The sequence below is a fragment of the Tamandua tetradactyla genome, chromosome 17 (genome assembly GCF_023851605.1).
Source record: "Tamandua tetradactyla isolate mTamTet1 chromosome 17, mTamTet1.pri, whole genome shotgun sequence".
Classification (NCBI taxonomy): domain Eukaryota; kingdom Metazoa; phylum Chordata; class Mammalia; order Pilosa; family Myrmecophagidae; genus Tamandua; species Tamandua tetradactyla.
This window is the reverse complement of record NC_135343.1, coordinates 23,157,351-23,178,971: the sequence shown is the minus strand read 5'-3', so window position 1 is coordinate 23,178,971 and position 21,621 is coordinate 23,157,351. Positions and strand designations below refer to the sequence as shown.

Below are 21,621 nucleotides of genomic sequence, written 5' to 3'. Positions count from 1 at the left end.
ATAGCATAGGTTCTAGGAAAACCAACAAGTTATTAAAGATTAGATTTGACCGTATGAAATTGTTGATATTTGACCATTTTTATCTGAAAAGAGTAATTTCATGCTTTTAATCTATTGGCCCAAATAAAATCAGATTTCACCACTTTGGAGAAGGGGGAGTTCTTCGTAATAATTTGCCCCTGTGTAAATGCCCTACCACTTGAAGAAATCACTAAGTATTTTGGTTTATTATAAGTAGTATTTTAATCTACCCTCAGAGCTTCTTGCATAATTTTAACATATGATTCAGTTTGTTTAGCCAGAAAAGTCCAATCTCATCAAATGATTTTAAATGATTTCTATAAAACTTTAAAGTAAAATTAGCCATAAATTATAAAACATGTAAATGTTTTGATTTTTAAACCCTAAACCAAACTAAAACCAAAAGGCCCTGAAGAACTGAAATATTCTTTTACTATTGGATGCATTTTTCTTTCCAAACTATTTATTACATGAATGAAGGTTGTTAAATATAACAGAAAGAAACAATTTTTATTTTGAAACAAAATTTCTTTTTTCTTTAAATTTAAGAATGTTTTGTATAATTGGCAAGTCAGTTATATTTAATAAGCTGTTTTTTTTTCTATACAGTATATGCAATGTAATTTGTTAAATCCTATATTTTAGGATTTTTTTTTATAGTTTGGTTTACTTAGTCACATTTTTGTGCACATTCCCTTCAATTTCATCACACAATACTTTTGCTTTTTCTCAGTGATTTGTTTTGGACTGTTCTGAGAACCTAAGTACAGGTGAATAAAGTCAGAATATATTTAAGAGGCTATTTGAAAAATCTTTGTAATAAAATGATTTGGAAAAAAAATGTTCATACATCTAACAAAAATTAGACATTTCCCTCAGGTGGGAGTCCATCTTAATGTTGAAGAGTTTAGGAAGTATTGTGGAATATTCTCTTTTGGTAACACATGGTCCAGAGCGTATCTACAGTTCTTATGTTCGTAAGGAAAGTGAATATTGGTACACCCACATGACCTACTAGAAGGAGAGTCAGGTTGAGTGGTAGGTAAGTCAAGGGTGTATTTAAGTTTATTTCCCAAATCAAATCCAAGAGCTTTCCCACTCCACTTTCAATAATATGATGACTTCTGACTCTTGGAAATGCTGCTCACTTGAACCAGCTTTCTTAAGAGTATCATGTAGCAGTGATTAAACTTGGATAGGAGAGTATATGATAAATACCCTGCTCCATGTTATCTGTCAATGCCATGTCAGGAAGCATTCGTTTCTCAGTAACCAGTAAAGAAATAAAAGTGAATGACACAAGCTTGCATACCATAGACTGTGCTTGTCACCAATTTTAGGGTCATTGTTAAATGCAGTGTTCCTTTCCTAAATCTAACTTATTGAAGTCAGTATGTAGAAAAGAATTGAGGCTGTTGTGACAGTCGGCACACTTCTATCACTTCTGAACAATAAAGAGAAGAAACAAACTGGCTTCTCTAGTTGGCTATTCCCTTAGTCCCAAGGACTAGGATTCCAGCACGCTAGAGGGAAGGGTCTTGGGATATTACTTAGCAGATTTGAAACAAGGAGGCAGAGCAGCCTTTTAAAAAGCTTTTTTAAACTAGCCAAATTCCTGGTCAGAATTGTTTCCTTCCTTAAAGCTCCATAATGGAACTTTATGATTCATTTTCCACTTGAACTTTGTGGTTCTGGCCAGTGTTTTCCAATGGCTAGCTGCTGTACAAATCCGCAGTTTCAATAATTTCTTTCATTTCCCAGTCCTTGAAGCATTCCCAGGATACTGAGACTTTTTAAAGGTTTTCAATGATAACACTAAAAAAAAAAAATTAAACTGAAGCAAAATGTCCACCCCATGCCATCATGGCAGCCCAATTCTGCTATATACTGGCATTTGATCCTCAAATGAGGGATAAGTATAGAGTCTTGAGAAATAATGTAAGGGACTGAAAAGGTGAAAATAGAAGTACCAAGCCCAGTGATTGAAGAAGGAAATAGTAATTTATCCTTCTTTCCTGCTCCTACTGCTCATTGCCATGAACAGATTTGCTACATTGGAAGACTTGGGGTAGAGTGAGTAGCCTCTGCTCAGGTGGCAGTTTTGCTGGAGGAGAGAGGGAACCAAAGAGGTGCCTGGAAGAGTAGGAAGAAAAGCAAAGAAGAAAGGAATGCCTGAGCAGTGGCAGAAGGCTTCTGTGGGCCAGTTTTTAATATAAGCTGTAGCTCAAAAGTTGACCACTTCCTGTATATTTAGATGAAAACTTTCATATTGCTTATTTTAAACACTTCGTTTTACAGAAAGGGTATATTTGTGATATTTGAGATTGTTTGTTGGTCAGGATTAAACTTTTCCTTATATTGAAACAAGCGCATTTGTTTTCTTGCTCTTTTCTATATTCCTAGAAGCATGTAATTAAGATTATGTCCAAAGAATACTGTCAGGATACACTAAAGTTAATGTCCTTGCATTCTTATAAGCTGGGGGCCAAAGGGAAAAAAAATGTTGAGATATAATGTACAAAAAATAACAACAAAAAAAAACACATGCAATTTAACAGCAGTGTTCCTTCATGCCGGTACACAGCCGTCATTTATTACATGACTAATATTCTGGTTCCTAATTCCCATCTTTGTGAGGAAAGCACAACTGATTTGAAAGAAAAAATAAAATTTAAAGCATCTTTTTCGTGGTTTTGTAGTCATTAATTTCATAATCAAAAGAAAGCGAGAGCGTGAGTTTTTATAGATGTCGTGGTCACCTATAAAGTTGATCCCTAAAAGGCCCACATGGTGAACACAGCAAGGGTTAGATTAGCAGAATTAAGAAGAAAGGGCTTTCTGCAAACAAAGAGATTTGCCTTAACTTGGTAAGGCTAAACGAGTTGCTTTCTACCTTACACTAAACCAAAGTATACTGTTTTGCCCCTACACTGAGGTAGGCAAAAATTCAGCACTGCTTTTTGTTGCTGCTCAAAGCCAAACGATTAGGTAATAATCTACAAAGAGAAAATGAAAGTTGATGCTTGAGGAAAACTATTCTTTTCTAAGGTGGCAGTCATCATTTAGTCCACAAATTAAGTAGAAAGAAAGGGAAAAGCAGTATACCTGAAGAGCGGTTGTAAACACTAGAGAGACATCTATAATGATGTCCAAACTCTGAAATGATCTAGGGATCAACTTTAGTTTAGCAGGTTTTAAATCATCTAAAACCAACAAGTAGATACTAAAGGGGTAGACTAGAATGAGATAAGGAAGGAGATTTCTTTTTGCTTGAATTTTGAAAACATACATACTCAAGGAAAATTGTGTTCCAAACCCGTTTTCTCTTTCTTCTTCTTTTTTAATGAGTTAGTGCATTACTGTTCCTTTTATTCTAGTACTTTGATTTTTTTTCCTTTTAAACTGAGTTCTTCTAAGACAGTCCATTTTTGCTGAACTCGGTCAAGGAAATGTTTGATTATACGTTGGGCATGACTTGGATTTGCATGTAAGTTCCCTTTATGAACAAGAACTCAGAAAAATATTGGATGGGTGCTGGGCGAATATAGAGGCAATAGCAGATCCTGCGGCTCTGTTGCCTTATTTGAACAGTGAAAAGAGAATCAATGCTCTTGACTTCACTAGTCCAGTAAACACCCTAATAACCTAATATCCTACTTAGCACGTTTATAAAATTGATGTTAAGCCTGGGCCTGGTATATTTTGTTGGTTTATTTATTTTCTTTCTCCTCCTCCTCTTTCTTCTTTTTTTCTCTTAGAACTTTTATACAGCACTTTCTCAAAATCCCTTACTGGAACTATATTTACAACCATATTTGGCAATCTTTTGTTTACAGAAATTAAATAGTACCAAAGTAATTGGGACTATTTCAGTGCTTGACTGTTCTCTAAATCTCCTGATTTTATTGTTTTATGCAGCACATTAAATAAATGTTAAATTAAATAAATAAATTTAATTAATGTTAAATTGAATAAATACATTTTATCTTAGTAAAAAAATAAGTGCTTTAAACAAAAATAGAATTTCAAAAGACAGTTAATAAAAAACTCGTTTATCTTAAACATTAAGAAAGTCTATATCTTAATATGATTTCCGACTAAAGTAGTGAAACTAAACATTAATATCTGTGTCCCTGTCATCACCAAAATGACCACTGAAAAGAAAAAAAAATCAGTTTAATTCCTTATTTAGTAAATAGAAAATAAAAAACAACAGGAAATTAACAGTACATACCAAATATTTGGCTTTTGGGGGGTTGTTCCTTTTAAAATACGCTGTAACAAACTAAGCATTGAGCAAAATTGTAATTTCCCACATCTATCCAGTAACTGTTTTCTATGATATATTAATAGCACATCAGTAAATATGCCTGTGTTGATGTTTCAGTTTCTAAATAATATGTTTTAGACAAAAATGATGATTTTTAACTCATTAGTAGCTTTAATCATTAAGAAGGTATTTGTCAAACCTTAATGAAATATTGCATTAATAATTATTTTTGCTGTCGAGTTTTTAAACTTACTGTTGTTTTTTTCTTTGTAAATAATTTGGGTCATATGACCACTTGAAAAAAACCGATTAATTAAATAAGATACGAGGATGAGACTAGAAATACCTCCATTGGCATATATTACTATGGAAAGTTTTTGATAGGCCTGAAGCTTTGTCCTTGCCCCATTCTCTTAAAATAGCTCCCCTTTCCATTACTAACCTGGCTGCCAAGTACTGTGTCCCAAAGAGTTGGATTATCCAGCAGGTGCTAATAGCATCTTAAATCCAGCGTGCTTATGTTGAATATGTGTGGGGAATGCAAACAAAATTTGTATGTGTATGTGTGTGTCTGTGTGTACACACATATATATATAATTAAATAAATATTTGAAAGCATAAAAATTTTAAATAGATGTATGGAAATAGAAGGGCAAGTTTACTAAATATTGGTATTGTCTTGGTTAACTCCATCCATATTCTCATCCTAAACTGAAATATGGAGTAAATAAATTATGATAAACTTTGTCTAGTGGACAGCTCCCAAATGGGGCAAATTACATCATTTGTAATGATGAGCTATTTCTACTTAACATTTGTAAAAGTTACCGTTTTAACAGATTTTAAAAATAAAATTTATTTTATTTAATTAAAATAAATTAACATCATGTGCAGTAAAATATGAAAATGTTATAAATAAACCAAATACATTGTTGATTTCAGTTGCATACATTTATGTTGTGTTGCTTTAAGGAAAGCAGTTGAGGTTATAGAAACACGAAAAGACCATGATGCTAAATGGAAAACATATTAGGTAGAATTGGAGTTTCTTTAGTTGAAATTGCATGACTATTTTAAATGGGCTTTCTTACATCCAAGTATAATAAGAATAGAGAAATGGAACCTTATAGACTTGTAAGGAATAAATTAAAAATAATAAATAACCATTAAAAATAATTTGCTAGAAAGACCACACTAGCAACAAGCAAGGAAACATTTATTTTATGCAGGGAAGTGGAAGACTTTTTTTAAGATTGCTGAGATTGTGGTGGAATTAGTGAAATTTCATCTCACATTCTGCAAATGCTGCCAGCGGGAGGGAACCTGCTTCCCCGTAATTCTGTTTTCCCTTTTGAATGATAGCGACGGAGCACTTGCATGATATGTTTGGTGCCTTGCATGAGGAAGACATGCAAAGGCAAGGTCCAGTCTGCATGCTACTTAATGAATGTTTTTCCTTTTCTTTCCCTCCTTGTCATGTGCTTTCAGAAGACAACAATGTGGAAGGTGGGTGCTTTCTACCTTATTTTCCAACTCTCATTTGTCTTTTCTTTCATAGTATTAATAGAGTACATCTTGAAAGATGACGGTAAGTTGAACTTCTTTCTGAACATTTGTTGATTTCTAGATGGTGTATCACTTTTCATATAGAACACGCTCCCTCTCAATCCTGCCAGCCCCAGAGATGTGAAACTCCTTCAACTTGAACTCTAACCCTTGATGAAGATTTCAGACCTCCCCCCACCCAAAGTAACAGATAAATAATTACTTAGGGTTAACAAGACTATGTCTCTAAAAAAGGAACACCCCATATGAAAACTTAGAATGCTTATTGTAGTGTTCTATATGGGAAAATGATACAGTGCTGCTTCTTTTATTTTAAATGAGAACGTATTTCTTTGCAATTTTGGAACACAGGGCATGATCTTTTCTTCATTGTTTTCTTCATCAAAATGATTTCTTCTTTATATCATATAATTTCAGAACCATTGTTTAGTTTCAAATGGTTTAATTTATAAAAAGAGCAAAGAATAAAACAGTGACCATAAGTAAGAGGCATAGATTTAGATTAAAAATTAAGCCACTGGCCAGTGGAAAGGAAAGTACACAGCATTCGGATGTGATTATGGGTAAGTATATTTGTAATATTCTGTAGCATCTTAAATTAAATAATGGTATTTTATTTAAGTTTTCTGTAATTACCTATGTCAGGGAATTTTTAGAAAGTTATATACTTTTCCTGAAGAAACCAACAAACTAAAGTCTATTTCAAGATTCTTATTTTTAAAGAACCTAAATGCATTAGTCAGTGTGCTGCCAATCAAACTTTAAAAAATAAATGGGAAGAAAGAACTAGGTAGGCCAAACAAAGGACTAGGAAAGAGAACAGTGTCCTATTAGCTTATATAATCACAGCATTAACAGTTCTTGCACAAACAGTTTGCTAATATTTGTATGTAAGAGGGAAAACATTTAGTTTTTGTTTTGCTGCAATATTTTGAAAGACAGTCGTTCTGTGAAATGCAGTACTTCTACAGAGTTAAAACTTATATTTTAGAAAAAAAACCTCCCCCCACCCAAAATAGCAGATAGTTACTTAAGGTTAACAAGACTGTCTCAAAAAAAGGAACACTCCTTAGTAACATAGAACTGATTAAAAGAAGATTCAATTTCATATTTTTTTTAATTTCACATTTTTTATTCCTTTACAGACAATTTTAAAATTTCTTAGCTGCTAAATATTTCTGTTCCATTATTTAAGTAAAATATATTAAAATTTCAAAAGAAATCATAACAGTTTTTCCAGGTGTTGGCTCCATATATGCCTTCTGTTTTTTTATACTCCAATTTTAATTGCATGTGAGTATGAACTTGATGAAGATATTACTCTGCAGATTTGCTGACTTTTGAAATCACTCTCATATAGTTGTGCATATTGATATTGAAGTTCTAAAAAAGTATCCTTTTTACTTCTTTGCATTTCCCTCACCATACTTTAAAATGCTTTATGATTTTTTTGTTCTTTTCTTTTTAAATCCAGTGCATTCCAAGGGGCTTTAAAAGCAGTCTAATAAGCATGAATGTCTCTCTCTTCCTGTCACACTCTCATCCCATGCAAAATTTTGCAAGATATTAAGAGTATAGGTCCATAAACTATTATAATAAAGTTTATTCAGTCATAATTTTAACATTCCTGTTTATAGCTTGATGTTGAAAATATAGTGGAGCTCCCTTAGAGATGGAAAGTTTAGCATGAGGAATGTAAATTTCAGGATTTACCAATTCCCATCCTTATTAATGTGGTATTAAAAACCATTAGAGGTGTCTAATATTATTTATTTTCCAAAAATTGGATCTTATACATAGGTAACTTCCTGATTTAGTCTACAAACAAGTTATAAACTTTTATTAGGAATTATGTATAGTAATTATAAAAATGAAATTAAATGAAAAGTTTTATAGCTTAAACGGATAAGTTACAATTCCTCCACATATATAAAGCATTGTGAATCATCAACAGGTTATAAACTTTTTAAGCTGCAGATGTATTGTTTGTCAGAAAATACAAAGAAATGCTATACGCCAGGAAATATTAAACTACTATGTTAAGTAAATTCCCTGTTAAATTGCAATTGTATGATGGTTTATAACCTTTATAACCTTACAAGAGTATTTGAATGTTCCTACGATAAAAAAAACACAAGCAAAAACACAAATTGCTGTAATACTGATGTACCTAATGCACAATGTGATGTCACTTAAAGGCTCAGTCACTAGGAAATGAAAACACGTTTTATTAAAATCGATCCATATGCACATATGCTAGTGTTGCACTAGGAGTTTGCCCGTATTCTTGAAATATATGAGGATTTGAGAATAGTTATTTACAAATTTTGAATAGGGAACCCAGGAATCATGTCTTTCAGTAAAATATAGCTCCTTGACAGCGAAAGAGCTATTAAAGAACATTGGCAGTATTCTTCTGAAAAGAAATGATTGTCAGTCTGAAATTAATTATCAAGCAGAAGATAGTACATGATTTAAATAAACAAAGGGATGCACAGTTCTTTTAGAAAACTTCCTTGATGCTAGCGCTTAAATAACGTTTAAGTAAAAAAGTGATTTTATTCTTCATGGAAAATTATTGGAGTCTGTTTGAAACTGATTGTTTTCTTATGAACTTTATTCTATATTAAATTCTAGCTTTACAACTGCATGTTTAATGACCTCTTTTTTTTTTCTTTTTGAACAAGTTTATTCTATTGCTACATGTATCAGATAAGGAGACATTTCTGCATTATCATTTCAGTGTGACCAAGAATTTTTTTTTTAATTTAATTATGAAACTGCTTGTTTTTTGATGAGGGGAAAAAGATCAGACCCAGCCCATGTTTCATTTATTCCTTCGGGTTTTTTTTTAAATGTAGTTTCATCACTGAAGAATGACAAGCCCTGTGGAGAAATGTTCAAAACAGTCTCTTCAAAGGCTGAAGGGCAGATGCAATATTTAAGGGATTGGCTGGGTTTTAAGTCGTGCTCTTATGATCTTGATCGTTCCAACTAATACGTAGAAGAAATACACAGTGCAGCATATGCCAGTGTTTAAATTGCAGTCTATAACTCTTTGCCCCAAAGCATTCCAACCAGGGGTTGAAAGAATGCTTTTTGATTTACCTCTATGATACAGACACGTCTCATAGGAAACAAGATGTCTGTCACTGAACATTTTTGTCACCGTGACAACCCTGCCTTCCCGTGCTCCCTTGTTTATTGCTGACTGTGCTCTTGTTTCCCTTCAAGGTCTGGCGCACCTGATGATGGGCGACCAAGGTATGGGCTCTGTTCCTTTTCCACTCTGCTTTCAGTGTTTTCCTGTTCTGTAGCTGCTTCAGATCATCACTGCAAAAGATGGCAAATGCTTGCAAATTATCTGGCTGCAAATTAAATACATAACTTATGTTCATATTTTTTCATGTGTTTCCCCCCTTTCCTTGGTTTGATTTTGGTTTGCTTCTTCAATTTTTATTTGTCTACATTCCTTGCACTGTGATATCTGCAAATAAACAAGACATAATAAGATACTGTAATTGAAAATTTCCATACATTTATCAACATATGGGGTGCTTATAGTAAAGAAAAAATGAGAGCCATCAAAAGTTAATATCTGAAAGAAGATACTCAGTTTATCATACTGTATCAAAAAATCCATTTTTCATTCACGCATGGCAGTTTGGGAACATGCAGACATCATTGGTTTCTGGCTTCTAGAATGCTTAGTGTAGGTTTCCATGGATCAATAATTTCTCTGTCATTGTGTATCTCTCTATTATGTAATATTTTAAAGTGAGCATGGAACTTCCAATTTCCTTGCATGTACTTTCTTAAAAAAAAAGGCAGAATTCTCATATGTACTGACTGCATCTCCATTTGTCTTTAAACCTTTATACTTTCTAGTCATGTTTAGTTTTCAAATAATAGTGTTGTTCACATATATTCATAATTCTTATTGTTGTTTCTCTCTTTATTCTTGTTGTCTGGAAATCCTTTCTTCATGGAACCATTTCATCAAATCCATAGGTAAAAGTAAAGGTATTATATTATTTTATTTTTTTCTTAATACCATTTGTATAAATTAAGTGTGTGTAAGTAATGCAAATGTATTTAGACCTTTTGGCATGGTTATGGGCACTGGGAGGTAGGTATGTGTGCTAATTAATATTTGTGTTTAAGGTAAGAAAAATCCATCAAAATGTTTCACCCCTTTTGCTTTTGAATGATGTTGTTCGTGTCAGATGCTTACATAATTAGCATATTTAGACTTTAGCTACAGGTTTCAGAATCGGTTTTTGCAGTATTAATTATTGACTGTGGAATGATGAGTGCAGTCACCATAAACATACCATCCTCGAACACTCAACTCTGGAACACATCTGTCCCAGCCATTCTGCATAGAGATGTAAGTCTAAGCATGTGTAGCATTAAAATGGTATTGCTGTGGGCTTGTCATCTTGTTGTCTGCTACATGTCATCCATTCACATGAGCTCCGTGATAGCCTGAAAAGGCAGTACAGTGTAAGAGAAAAACAGAGGAGTAATAAAAGCTCATTCTTTCTTTCGTGCTTACTAACTTTGATTTAAGTACGTTTCCAACCAGGTGCTTTTTCCTGCATCGCTTGGTAAGTCAGGCATGTGTCCTTTGATGGCATTGCTAACAAACTCAGAAGCATGTTTAGTTTGCCATTTAGAACCATCCACATGGGGAATGTAGTTATGTGTAGTTTTGTTTTTATTAAAAGGAATTAGACAATATGCAGTAATTATACTGAATAGCTTTTAAATGAACATTTTAAAAAAACATGTATTAGTAAATGTGCCCTTTGTCTCTAGTTTTTATTTTATTTTTTAAATGCAGGAAATTGCCTTATCTTTGAATTCTCTGAATCTTTCTTATGTTCTGAATCATAATCGTATGACTTGGGGCCAGAGCTCACAGCTCTGCACCTTTGTTTATTTCATCTAGTGGGGAATCTTTGGTGCTTATAAAAGCATCTGACATGAGCCAGGCAATAAATAAGAAATGATTTTCAAGTTTTAAATGTATAAAATAGAGTTTTAAAAGCAAATAATGTATAGATTCTTCGAGCAAATAATAGACAATGTGCTGTTGCTATTTGTGTTTTGGTCAACCATTTCCAATAATATAATTTTATATTATTTTAAGTTTTCAAGCTTTCCAGTAACTATGCAAATGTGAGGACTTACTGATTCATTCGCAGATTTTGTGTACCACTGGGATGCTTTCTAAACATTTTTACTTGAATCCAAATTCTCATCCACTGCTCTCTCTGATGGGAGCATTTCCCACTATATCTTTTGTACAGAATTAAGGATGGTATAGACAGAACTGTATTTATATTTTATTTTACTGGGCAAGTGAAATAGATGTATGTGTCTTTGTATATGTACATGTATATATTTACACAATGCATGTATCAACACAAAACTTTATGCCCATGTATATATTCATCATTTTGTGTAAAACTAACTCAAAGTAATGTCCTAATTATGCAGTAACTTAACTCTACATATGGAATAGTTAATATATTTACTCAGCTGATGTTTGTTTTGGTGTGATTAGTTAAGTGTCACTTAACTTCAATCAGTTTTACTATGTCAGTCTAAAATATTTTCTATTAGCATATGAGTCAAACATTATATTTTTATTTAATCAATTTTCATCAAGTTTTATTTCTTAATCAACACAAACCTATAGAGGACATAAATTTGAGTTTTCTTTTGTATTTTTCTTCTGATATTAAATGGAGAAAGTATATTTTAATGTGGACTTGATATTTGCCAAATAAGAATGGTCAACTTTACATATTGGTTAATTAGAAGTATAGAAGTGAGAAATGTGATTCATAAATCTTTTAATTTGTAAATTAATTCAAGAAATCTGCATTTGTAGAACAAAAACACAGTCATGACTGTAACAATGCATCTACATTGAAAGAGTGCTGATGTAAAAAGGAAATGAAGGCATGTGGACAAATTAGTATAAATGACAGTTGAAGTGGTAGTGAGATAGGGATTCAGAAAAAGTAAAGATAACGTAAGTCAGATCCTCCCTTAAAGTAAATATGCCTGCCTTCTTGACACTTGTTGGAGAATTCAAAAAATACCTAGAAACTTTGCATTGTAGCATCCCACAGCGGGTCAAAATCCTTCTTGTGCATAAAATAGGTACTAAACTTGGCCAATCTAAAATAATTGATTTGCTGTATAAACTCCTGCCCCCCTGCATCTTTATGTCACAGTATAATCCTGGAGCTTTTTTCTTGACACTTTTCTTTGTCAATTATAGTCAATTCAGGGAGCCTATAATAAACCTGTGTGGACTAATGTATTGCTCTTTAGAATCCAGAAGTGAAACTTAATTCACAGACATCATTATTGTCCTTGTGATTTCTTCTATGTGGTTTCCTAAATATTTTCCAAAAATTTAAACACCCAGTTAGAGACAAACACGTTTTATTAAAAAAGTGAAAGAAGCAGCACATGTGAAAAAGAATATTCCTTTTGATAACCCTGTTCATGCTCCTTCCCAGTCCCTTCTCCATAGGTGTGAGCACTGGTATTATTTTGTGATGTATCATTACAGATTTGGTGAGGGATCTTCCAGACGTCCTAATGTTTCTGGGTTTGGAAACTGCAAAATCCCTTACCATTTGTTCATGACAAAACTGCTAAGCCTGCTGGTAATTTGTGCTAAGTCACAGTGCAGGCAGAACTACTAGGAGTGAAATGCAAGCTTTCTCACTCTTTCCATAAACCGAGATGCCTAGTGGTTTCAATTCTGTTTCAAAATTTAGAGTCAGTTATTTAGTTTTGTTTTTATATGATCTAAAAAGAATGTATCACCTTTACCTGAATATAGTTAAGAATAAACTTTTTTTCCAATGAATTAAAATTTTCGTTGGAATAGCTAAAGAGAGATATTAACCACAGCCGGTCTTACTTCTGCTGTTTGTGGGTAGATGCTTTATGAAATTGCATTTTGCATTCTTTTTCATCTTGAAATTTGTCAGTGATATTGTTTGGACAATTGATAATGCTAACTTTATTCACCATTCTATGTAGAATTTAGATTTATCTGTTTGTCTGAGAAATTAGTTTTTTTTTTTTTTCTTTCCCACATTTGTTTACCTGGTCACTCTATTGTGATAATTGGTTTAATGATTTTAAAAATATTTACTCTAAGGATTGTCTGAGAAAAGTGAATGACCATTTAAATCAGTAAATGTCAAAGTAAATTATACATGCAAACTCAGCTGTAAAGTTTAGTTAATAGTTCAGGAACCCAGGTTTATAATTGTCCGTTAAATGTTGGTGCTTTGATTGCTGGAGGTCTTTATTTTTCCTGTAATTACGTATTTATATGTTTGACTATCTATTTCGTGTGAACTTTTCCTGCCAGAGTGTAAGCTCAATAAGGGCAGTAAACTCATCTTTATTTTCAACCACTGTGTATCTTAGACATTTTTATTACTGTGCTTTGAATTTTCCATTTTTTGTAACTTATGTGTTTGGGGGTGTGTCTTGAAAGGAAGCCGCAGAGAAGGACATGGAGGCGTGGAGTGGACCAGGTAGAAGGTGAAGAGGGAAGAGAAAATGTATTAAAATAACCAAAAAGTATGATAGTAACAGATTACATGGACTCCTTTCTATCTCTAAACTTTCTTTTGTCTCCTGTCATTCATATCCTTTCTTAATGCTGCAAATTTCTGTCTTATAAGGCATCATTCCAATATCACCTTACTATACCTTAGCACACATATAGCAATGTATTTGGAAGGCGCTAAAGTTGATGTATTTTTGTGCTTGTTCAAAATTGTTAATGTGATTGTCACAGAGGCAAATACGCCATTTTTTAACTTTCACTATTCATAAAGTAACACGTATATGAATTTTCCTAAAATTCAGATTTGGTTTTATGTTATTTCATGTGGTTTCCATGAAATTTTTTAACCTCATACTGTCCACTGCGGTATGCCATAATACCAGTGTTTAGATTGCATTTGTGTTGTTAGGTCTCACCAAGGCCAAAATTGTAAGCCTTTTCTTGTGAGATGAGCATATTTGGTAGTCCTCATCCTACACCATATTTGCGAAATAAATGCCCTTTTTATTTTTTCAAATAAGGATTTAGTGTTTGTTTATCCAAGATTCTCATTGTTCTAGTTTGCTAGCTGCCGGAATGCAACACACCAGAGACAAGATTGGCTTTTAATAGAAGGGGATTTATTTCATTAGTTCTTCAGAGGAAAGGCAGCTAACTTTCAACTGAGGTTCTTTCTTACACAGGAAGGTGCGGGATGATTACTGCTGGCCTTCTCTCCAGGTCTCTGGGTTCCAAGAACTTTCCCCAGGGTGATTCCTTTCTGCATCTCCGAAGGCCTGGGCTGCGAGGGCTGAGATGAAATATGCTGAGCTGCTTGGGCTATGCTACGTTAAGCTTTCTGATTTAAGCACCACCCAGTTAAATCAGCATCATTCATTGCAGCAGGCACGCCTCCTAGGCGACTGCAGATGAAATAAACAACAGATGAGGTTCACATGCCATTGGCTCATTTCCGCAGCAATAGAACTAGACACCTTCACCTAGCCAAGTTGACACCTGAATCTAACTACCACACTCATGTTACTGGAAGTCCAATGTATTAAGCATGGAACTGTCAAAGCATAAAATTACACATTTTAAAAGTACACAAACCTTATCGTATTAATGAAAATGTAGCTCTTAAAGTAGAATAATTCATAAGGAAAGTCAAAATAAATCTTTTTTCAAGACTAATTGGATATAGCGGATTCTACTACAACTAAATAATTAGCAATATCCAATATTATCATGTTTTAAAATTTCATCTATAAGGTCATATCACAACTATTTTATTATATTTACAGTTGAAAGATTTGATATCTATTAATATTTAATGAAGAATGAAGCATTTAGTATGTTTTCATTTGTTTTAGTTTCCATTATTTTCTTATCACCTTTCAACTGTTGTGTTGCTGTATAACTGATTTGTTTGTAAAGTTCCCAACCTCCAGTCACCAGTATCATGATATGTATTTGTTTTATAGCTTTTAAAAACATTTGCTGTGTTTTCTGTTGTCGAGCTAATTTCATTTTGAAAATATTATGTTTCCTTTTCCGTTTTTGTAAGTATTCTTAAATCGTATTTCCTAATATAGCCCTACAATATTGAATATTCTTCATTATTCTGAAGAATTTGTGAATGTTGAGAGAATGTTGTGTTGAAATGCCTGTGATTTGTGCATATGTAAATTAAGAAATAATTTATTTTAAATTGTCTTTTGTGACTTCTATAATTGCAGTACTGGATGCTTCCAATACACAGTCACAGAACTTGGAACTATCAGAATTTCTTCTTATAAAATCAGACATTAAGTATCCACTTCATCGGTATGTTATATGTAGAAGGTTATTTTGATATTTGGAGTTCATCTTTAGCATAAAGTACTTCAGATGTGTATATAACCAACAAAACTTCTTGAGGTTTATATGTTTATATATTACTTCTTGCTGTGATCTAATCAATCTTGTTGTTGTATTTTGTGCTAATGCTAATCCCAGTTCATTTAGTTCTAATAATAGCTGTGCGCTTTTGACTCTGGGATGAAGTTTCCCATATCTCTGTACATTCATAAACAATGAAACATTGGATAAGTGATCAACAAAACATAGATTTTGTTAGACTTGTAGTAAATTATCCTCAGCAAGGAGCACGGAAAGGACTCCATGTTCTCATAGTTTAAAGAATAAGGTAGTACATGAAAATTTAAATGCTTTTGTGAAATAGGTTGCAAATGACCAAACACTTAAATTATAACATATTGGATAGTAAAAGGATTCCTCCCCCCAAATAATGACTTTATCTTATCCATTTGAAAGTGTATTTTGTAAATCTAGTATTTTTAAAACTAAAATCCACACTTTTAGGTGGGCAAGATGCTATTTCTTAAACTGAGCTGGGCGCTGGTTTTGAACAATAGAGTAATTTCCTGCAGTGTTAAGATCATACATTAAAGAAATTTAAAATCTTTCATTAGAACATAAGATTCTGGAGCTGGGAAGAACCTTAGATAGAGATTATCTAAAAATAAACCATAGATACTCTGAATTAAATGATGTGATAAGAGATATTGCTAATTATGGCAGGCCAAACATTGTCTGATATGGACTAACCAATCTTAAGGAGACTTCAAAGACTTTCATCCAAATTGCACAGTAATAATCATGGAACAGGGTCTCATCTTCTTATTCATACTGAATAAATTTCGAGGTGGTACAAAGATTTCAATAATGGAGTGTTGTCTAGGATGACATTGCCTTCATGTTCAAGATTTCTGTTTAGGGAAATAAAATTCTCCCTCTTGAAACTGGGGAGCAGGTACAATGTGGTGAATAAGAGCTTGAACCATGAAGCTGTAAGGTCTAGGTTGAAATCCCGTCTTTGCTCTTCATTGATCTAGGGCAAGTGATTTAGCCTCATGTTTCTCAGTTTTATCATCTGTAATATGGGTAATAAAAAGACCTTGCTATTAAGGATATTGTCACATGACGGTTTTTATCAATGGTGACAATACAAAAAAATTACCATGAATATTTAGATTAAGAGAATTAAAAAAACTAATGATCTGTAATCCTTTAAATATTTAACATAAACAATATCAATAATTTCTTTCATTATAATATTTTATTTTTATTATAATTATTTTATGATTCTGTGATTGTTTTAGCTTATGTCTGACCTGATGTGTTGATGGTCCGCATACTACTACAAAAGGCATTTGCATAATAAAGCATTGAAGTTGATTCTACTCAATGAAAATTATTTAGATATTTCTGTAACTCTTCATACTTTCACATTTCTCTTGCATACCCTGATGACATTACATTGAAATGAACTTTCATCAGCTTTGAATAAACTAGTTCATTGGCAAAATGTTGTTTTTTAGATGTAAATATATGGGGTGGAGGAGACAGGGAGGTAAATATTTCTCATAAAGTGGGAGTACCATTGGGGAAATTTTTCTGTGAATTAAGGTTTTTGCCCTATTAATGACTTTACGGAGTGATATACGGTTTGTGCCTGCTACCAACCATATAAGTTAACTGAAGGGCAAATTTTCACAGAAAAGGTAATGATTTATTTCTTTTAGATAGTTTTCACTGGAGGAAAAAAACTTCTAATTACCTTCAGATAATTACTAGGCTTCAAGGTTTTGCTCACATCTCAGCTTCTCAGTGAGTTTTATCCTGACCAAACTCTTTAATACTATAATTTGCCCCGCTTCCACATCCATATTCTGATGTAGTTTTTATTCCTTAGCATTTATCATCTTTTAACATACTTTTAACTTTTATCATTTAGTATGTTTACTTTTTACTTGCATGTCTTCCTCTCCCCAGAGCATGAGCTTTATAAGGGAAGTGATCTCTGTCCTGTCCTAATGCATCTCAGGGGTCCCTAGAATAGTGAGTGGCACAAGTAGTTATCAGTAAATACTTGCTTAATAACTGACTGATGGACTGGCTAACTACGTTTGTAAATGTTCCTTTTGCTTTAACTTTGGATATTAGTTTTGCTTTATCATAGTCCCCTGACTTTCAAAATTCTTTTTCTTTTTTGCTTCAAGGTAAATCTTCCTATGAAGAACAAATAATAAAACTAATAAGTGCAGAATTTTTCTGGTTGAACTGGTTGGCAGGGGGTCTCCGACATGACCCTCTTGATCTTCGACCCTGTTGATCTTCCTGCCTCCTTGTCTAATCCAGGTGTGCTTGGGGAATTCTAGAAGGTGTTAAAAAACTACTCCCACAACCACTGACCATCGATGCTTTCCTTCAAAATTCCTCTAATAATCAGTCTTAAAGGAAAATTCCTTTAAGAAGAGGACAGCAATTCATCTTTGTGTGTCTCTTTTTGTATAGGTAACAGAAAAACAGTAAGAGGATCCCCTTGTAGATTGGCTTTTAAATCAACTGATTCTTTTGTGGCTTTTTCAGGAACTTATTTTTGACAATTTGTGACAGAGGCAGGGTCTCAAAGACTAAAGAAGACATTCCTACTTCTTGCAGCTTATTTTGTGCTTTGTTCTTAAAGCGAAATAGATTCATTCTTCTCAGGTCTGAGATTGCAAAGAGCTTTTGACTTTTTCCCATTCTAGGCCTAAAAGTTCGTATGTTCAACCAGGCGATGCATCAGGGAGTTCAGGTCAGCAGCCAGCTGTCCTAAGCTGTGAAACTCATGCTGAAGAGCTACAAGGGTTGGACGTCTCTAAGTTTAAAAGCAGCAACAGAACTACGGTGCTTAAAACCCTATTTCACTTAAAGTGAGTGCCATATTACTTGTCCTTTTGGGAAAATAGAAAGAGGAAATTATTTCATTCAATCTTAGTCATTATTACTGAAATAATCGAGGAGATTCTGGGTTATGTGGAATTGTGAGTACTATATACAGTGTAAAGCCACAGTGTTTCAGGATGGTTGTTTTCAACATTAAGAAATAGAAGCATGAAGATAATAATAGTTAACATTTTTCAGGATATTTAAATGCCCTTACACATTCACATTATACCTACCTGTTGAAAACACCTATGCCATAAAATGCATTTCTTCCTTTTCTGCTTGGCTTGTATTTGACTATAACTTGCTTGGTACCTGTGATCATATTATAGTCCATTTTAGTAACAGCTGAAATAATATATAGTAATAATTAGTATTTCCTTTTCAACGAAGCAAGGAAAAATGCAGTGATTTTACCACAGCTGTGAACTGAGAATAATATTTTCTCTCATCTTAAAATTTTTTTTGATTGTCACCAGATACAAATTAAGAAATTAGAATCCTAGAACAATTAATAGGATAATTCGGGAAATTAAAACTATTCATTTATATGGGGTTTCTAGGCAATGTTTTATTTTTTGGCTGAATTACCTGGTCATCTGAACCAGTCTTTCATTTCATTTCATTTTGTGGACTTGGCATTATAATGTCAGTAGACATTTGGAGAAAATTAAATTACACCATTCAAGGAAACAATCAAATTTAGATTGGGTTAAAGTGCTGCCAGAGAGATGGAAATCCCTAAATTGGCCAATTGTGATTCCAGTTCACAGGGAATTTCTAGTTTACAAGCTAACCATAGGCTTTCACACATTGCTCACAGCAAAATCTGCCCGAAATCTTCTGCTATGCTTAGTGAACAAATATTTTTGATGCTGTACTGATTTGTAAAATCATATGATGGCTTGTTGCAACATTTTTTTCCTGGTGATTATTTGTTTAAATAAAAGGATGAGTTATCTGACTAACAATCAGCCTGGCATGCATTTTCTATTTCATTCCCAGCAGTGTGGTTGGATTTGTACTTATCCATCTGTACCTTCTGTGACCAGTGACATTTTTTGCCAGAGGACTGGATGAAGTTAGTAATCATTCAGTGCTATGAAAATAATGAGGTGATTGGTCCAAAAGGAAGCCAATCCTTGATCTGATGAACTTGAAGACAATTTGATTTGGCATTGATCCATCCATCATTTATAAGTGGTAATTTAGGCTGTCACTTTTTTTTTTCTTCAGCTACTGCACACATATTATTCCTTAATTAGAGTAATGTCATATATTTAGGGGAAGAGCTCTCTTTATTCGGGATGCTCAAGTAGCTCATTCACATGTTAAAAAAATCTGAACAGGCTCTCAGATGCCTGTATAAACCGTGTGCTGGTTACCAGTGTTCTGATTCGGTGGTTCCACAAGTTGACTGCCTGCTGTTTTCCCACCCCCATAACCTGGAGCACTTTTTTTAAAATGCAAAATCTTCTGGAACAGATAATTTATTCAATATGTCTGTGGTGGACTGGAATGGGTACCTTAAGCCCTCTATCCTCACCCCTTCACAGGTCCCCCATCAGTGTTTTGATGCACAGTCCTTTTGGGAAGAGTGCTACCAACTCCAAGAACTGAGGATTTGCTCTTCATGGTGATGAAGTTTGTTTTGTGTTTTCCCTTGCAGTGCCATGTATAATTTGTTAACTAACCCTCATATTACTTCTGCACTGAAAGACTTTTCTTTTCAGTAAAAAGAATCCTTATCTTGCTTTAAGAGAAGTCGGCCCACTATGAAAGAAGTGAAAAGAGGATGTTGTTATTCACTGAAGCCTGTCTTTATCCCAGAAACTAAACAGTTGCTTTTCACATTAGTAAAGACATCACTAGACTCTTTCAGATCTTGCTGCGGTGTCCATTAAAACTTTCATTACATAGAGTTTAGACTATGCACTTAAAAAAAAAGCAAAAACAAACTGAATATGGGGCAGCTTTTAATCTTTTTATGCAGTGCCCACACATGGACACTTTTCAATATGTTTCAGGATTGTTGACCACAATAGACATAGTAAAGAGATTCACACAAAGGGAAAACTGAACAGTAAATTCTGGGTTCACATAAAAATATGCCATATATATGTCTCTATACTATGGATTAAGTTGATTATAATGACATTTTCTTACTGGAAATTGTGCCAAAAGAGACATTAAGTAGAACAGGAACATGTAGTTTCTACAAAGGGTGTGCTTTTGGAGGTGGAAATTTGGTCCCTGGAGTCTATTAAAAAAAATTTTTTTTTCTTATGGGATGTGTTAGAAATGAAAGACCGAATCCTAGAAGTATCTCATATGGAGATATATTTTCTGATATTGAAACAAAAGTTCTACAAAAGGAAATGGTTAAAAGACAGGGTCAGTACAAACAAACAAACAAAGCAGGGAGAGGAGTGTTGAAGGTGAGAAACCTAAGCTCCTATGGGGAACAAGAAAAGAATATAATCACTGTGATAGCAAGACATTATTTTACTTCCCAAGTGGAAATGATGTAGAAGAGTAGGACAACTTCAGCAGTGAGGGAAGCTCTACATGTAGAGGGTTACATATGTCATGTGATTTGAGGGGCCTTGTCAGAGATAAATTATTCATGGGCGCTGCCCTGTTGACAAAAAGTTAACACAGTGTGTGAAAGTGCCACCTAGTTTTAACTAATTTACCCATTGTCTTAGTTTGCCAGGGCTGCAGTGACAAATACCACACAATGGCTTGGCTTTAAGAACAGGAATTTGTTGTCTCACAGTTTGAAAGTTAGAAGTCCCACATCAAGCTATGGACAGGACATGCTTTCTCCCAGCTTACCGCAGTCCTCGGGCTTCTTTGACTTGGATCTCTGCCCCTGTCGCATGGCACTCTCTCTGGTTCGTCTGCTTCAGACTTTCTCTGACTTCTAGCTTCTGTTGACCTTATTTGAACTTCCTTTACTTATAAGGATTCCAGTCATATGAATTAAGGCCTAGCCTCAATCAATTTGGCCACAATTTAGCTGATAACACCTTTAAAAGGTTCTGTTTGCAAATGGGTTCACAACCCCAGGAATATGGATAAAGATTTGAACATATCTTTTGTGGGGGGTGTGATTCAATCACCAAATACCCTTTCTTAATCTGAATTCCCATAATATAGGGCAATAGACAAGAATATTTGAATATGGATGAAACATGTCAGATGGGCTGAGTCTTCGAGTGAACCTCACTGAGATCTGTGTAGAGCTAGAAGCCATTAGCACATTGGCTTTGGATGCTGATTAAAGTCACAGGAGAAGCAGAAGAAAGAAAGAACCACTTTTTTTTTGGTTAAGAAACAGCTGTGTCAGCAGGATACATTCAATCATTGCATATACTGCCCCTCCAGCCCTAAT

General features: G+C 33.8%; 1 protein-coding gene across 17 annotated transcripts in view; it reads left to right on the top strand.

Moving 5' to 3' along the window:
- Positions 1-21,621, top strand: part of NRXN1 (neurexin 1) — a 1,149,661-nt gene that overhangs the window by 103,593 nt on the left and 1,024,447 nt on the right. For 10 of the 17 annotated variants that reach the window (XM_077134196.1, XM_077134191.1, XM_077134189.1 and 7 more), the window contains exons 3-4: positions 5,780-5,797; positions 9,092-9,121. The exons of 5 other annotated variants lie outside the window; for them this stretch is intronic. In XM_077134196.1, coding sequence (XP_076990311.1) covers positions 5,780-5,797; positions 9,092-9,121 — 48 coding nt within the window. The remainder of the gene's footprint in view (positions 1-5,779; positions 5,798-9,091; positions 9,122-21,621) is intronic. 2 more of the 17 variants (XM_077134198.1, XM_077134188.1) reach the window with 1 other exon arrangement.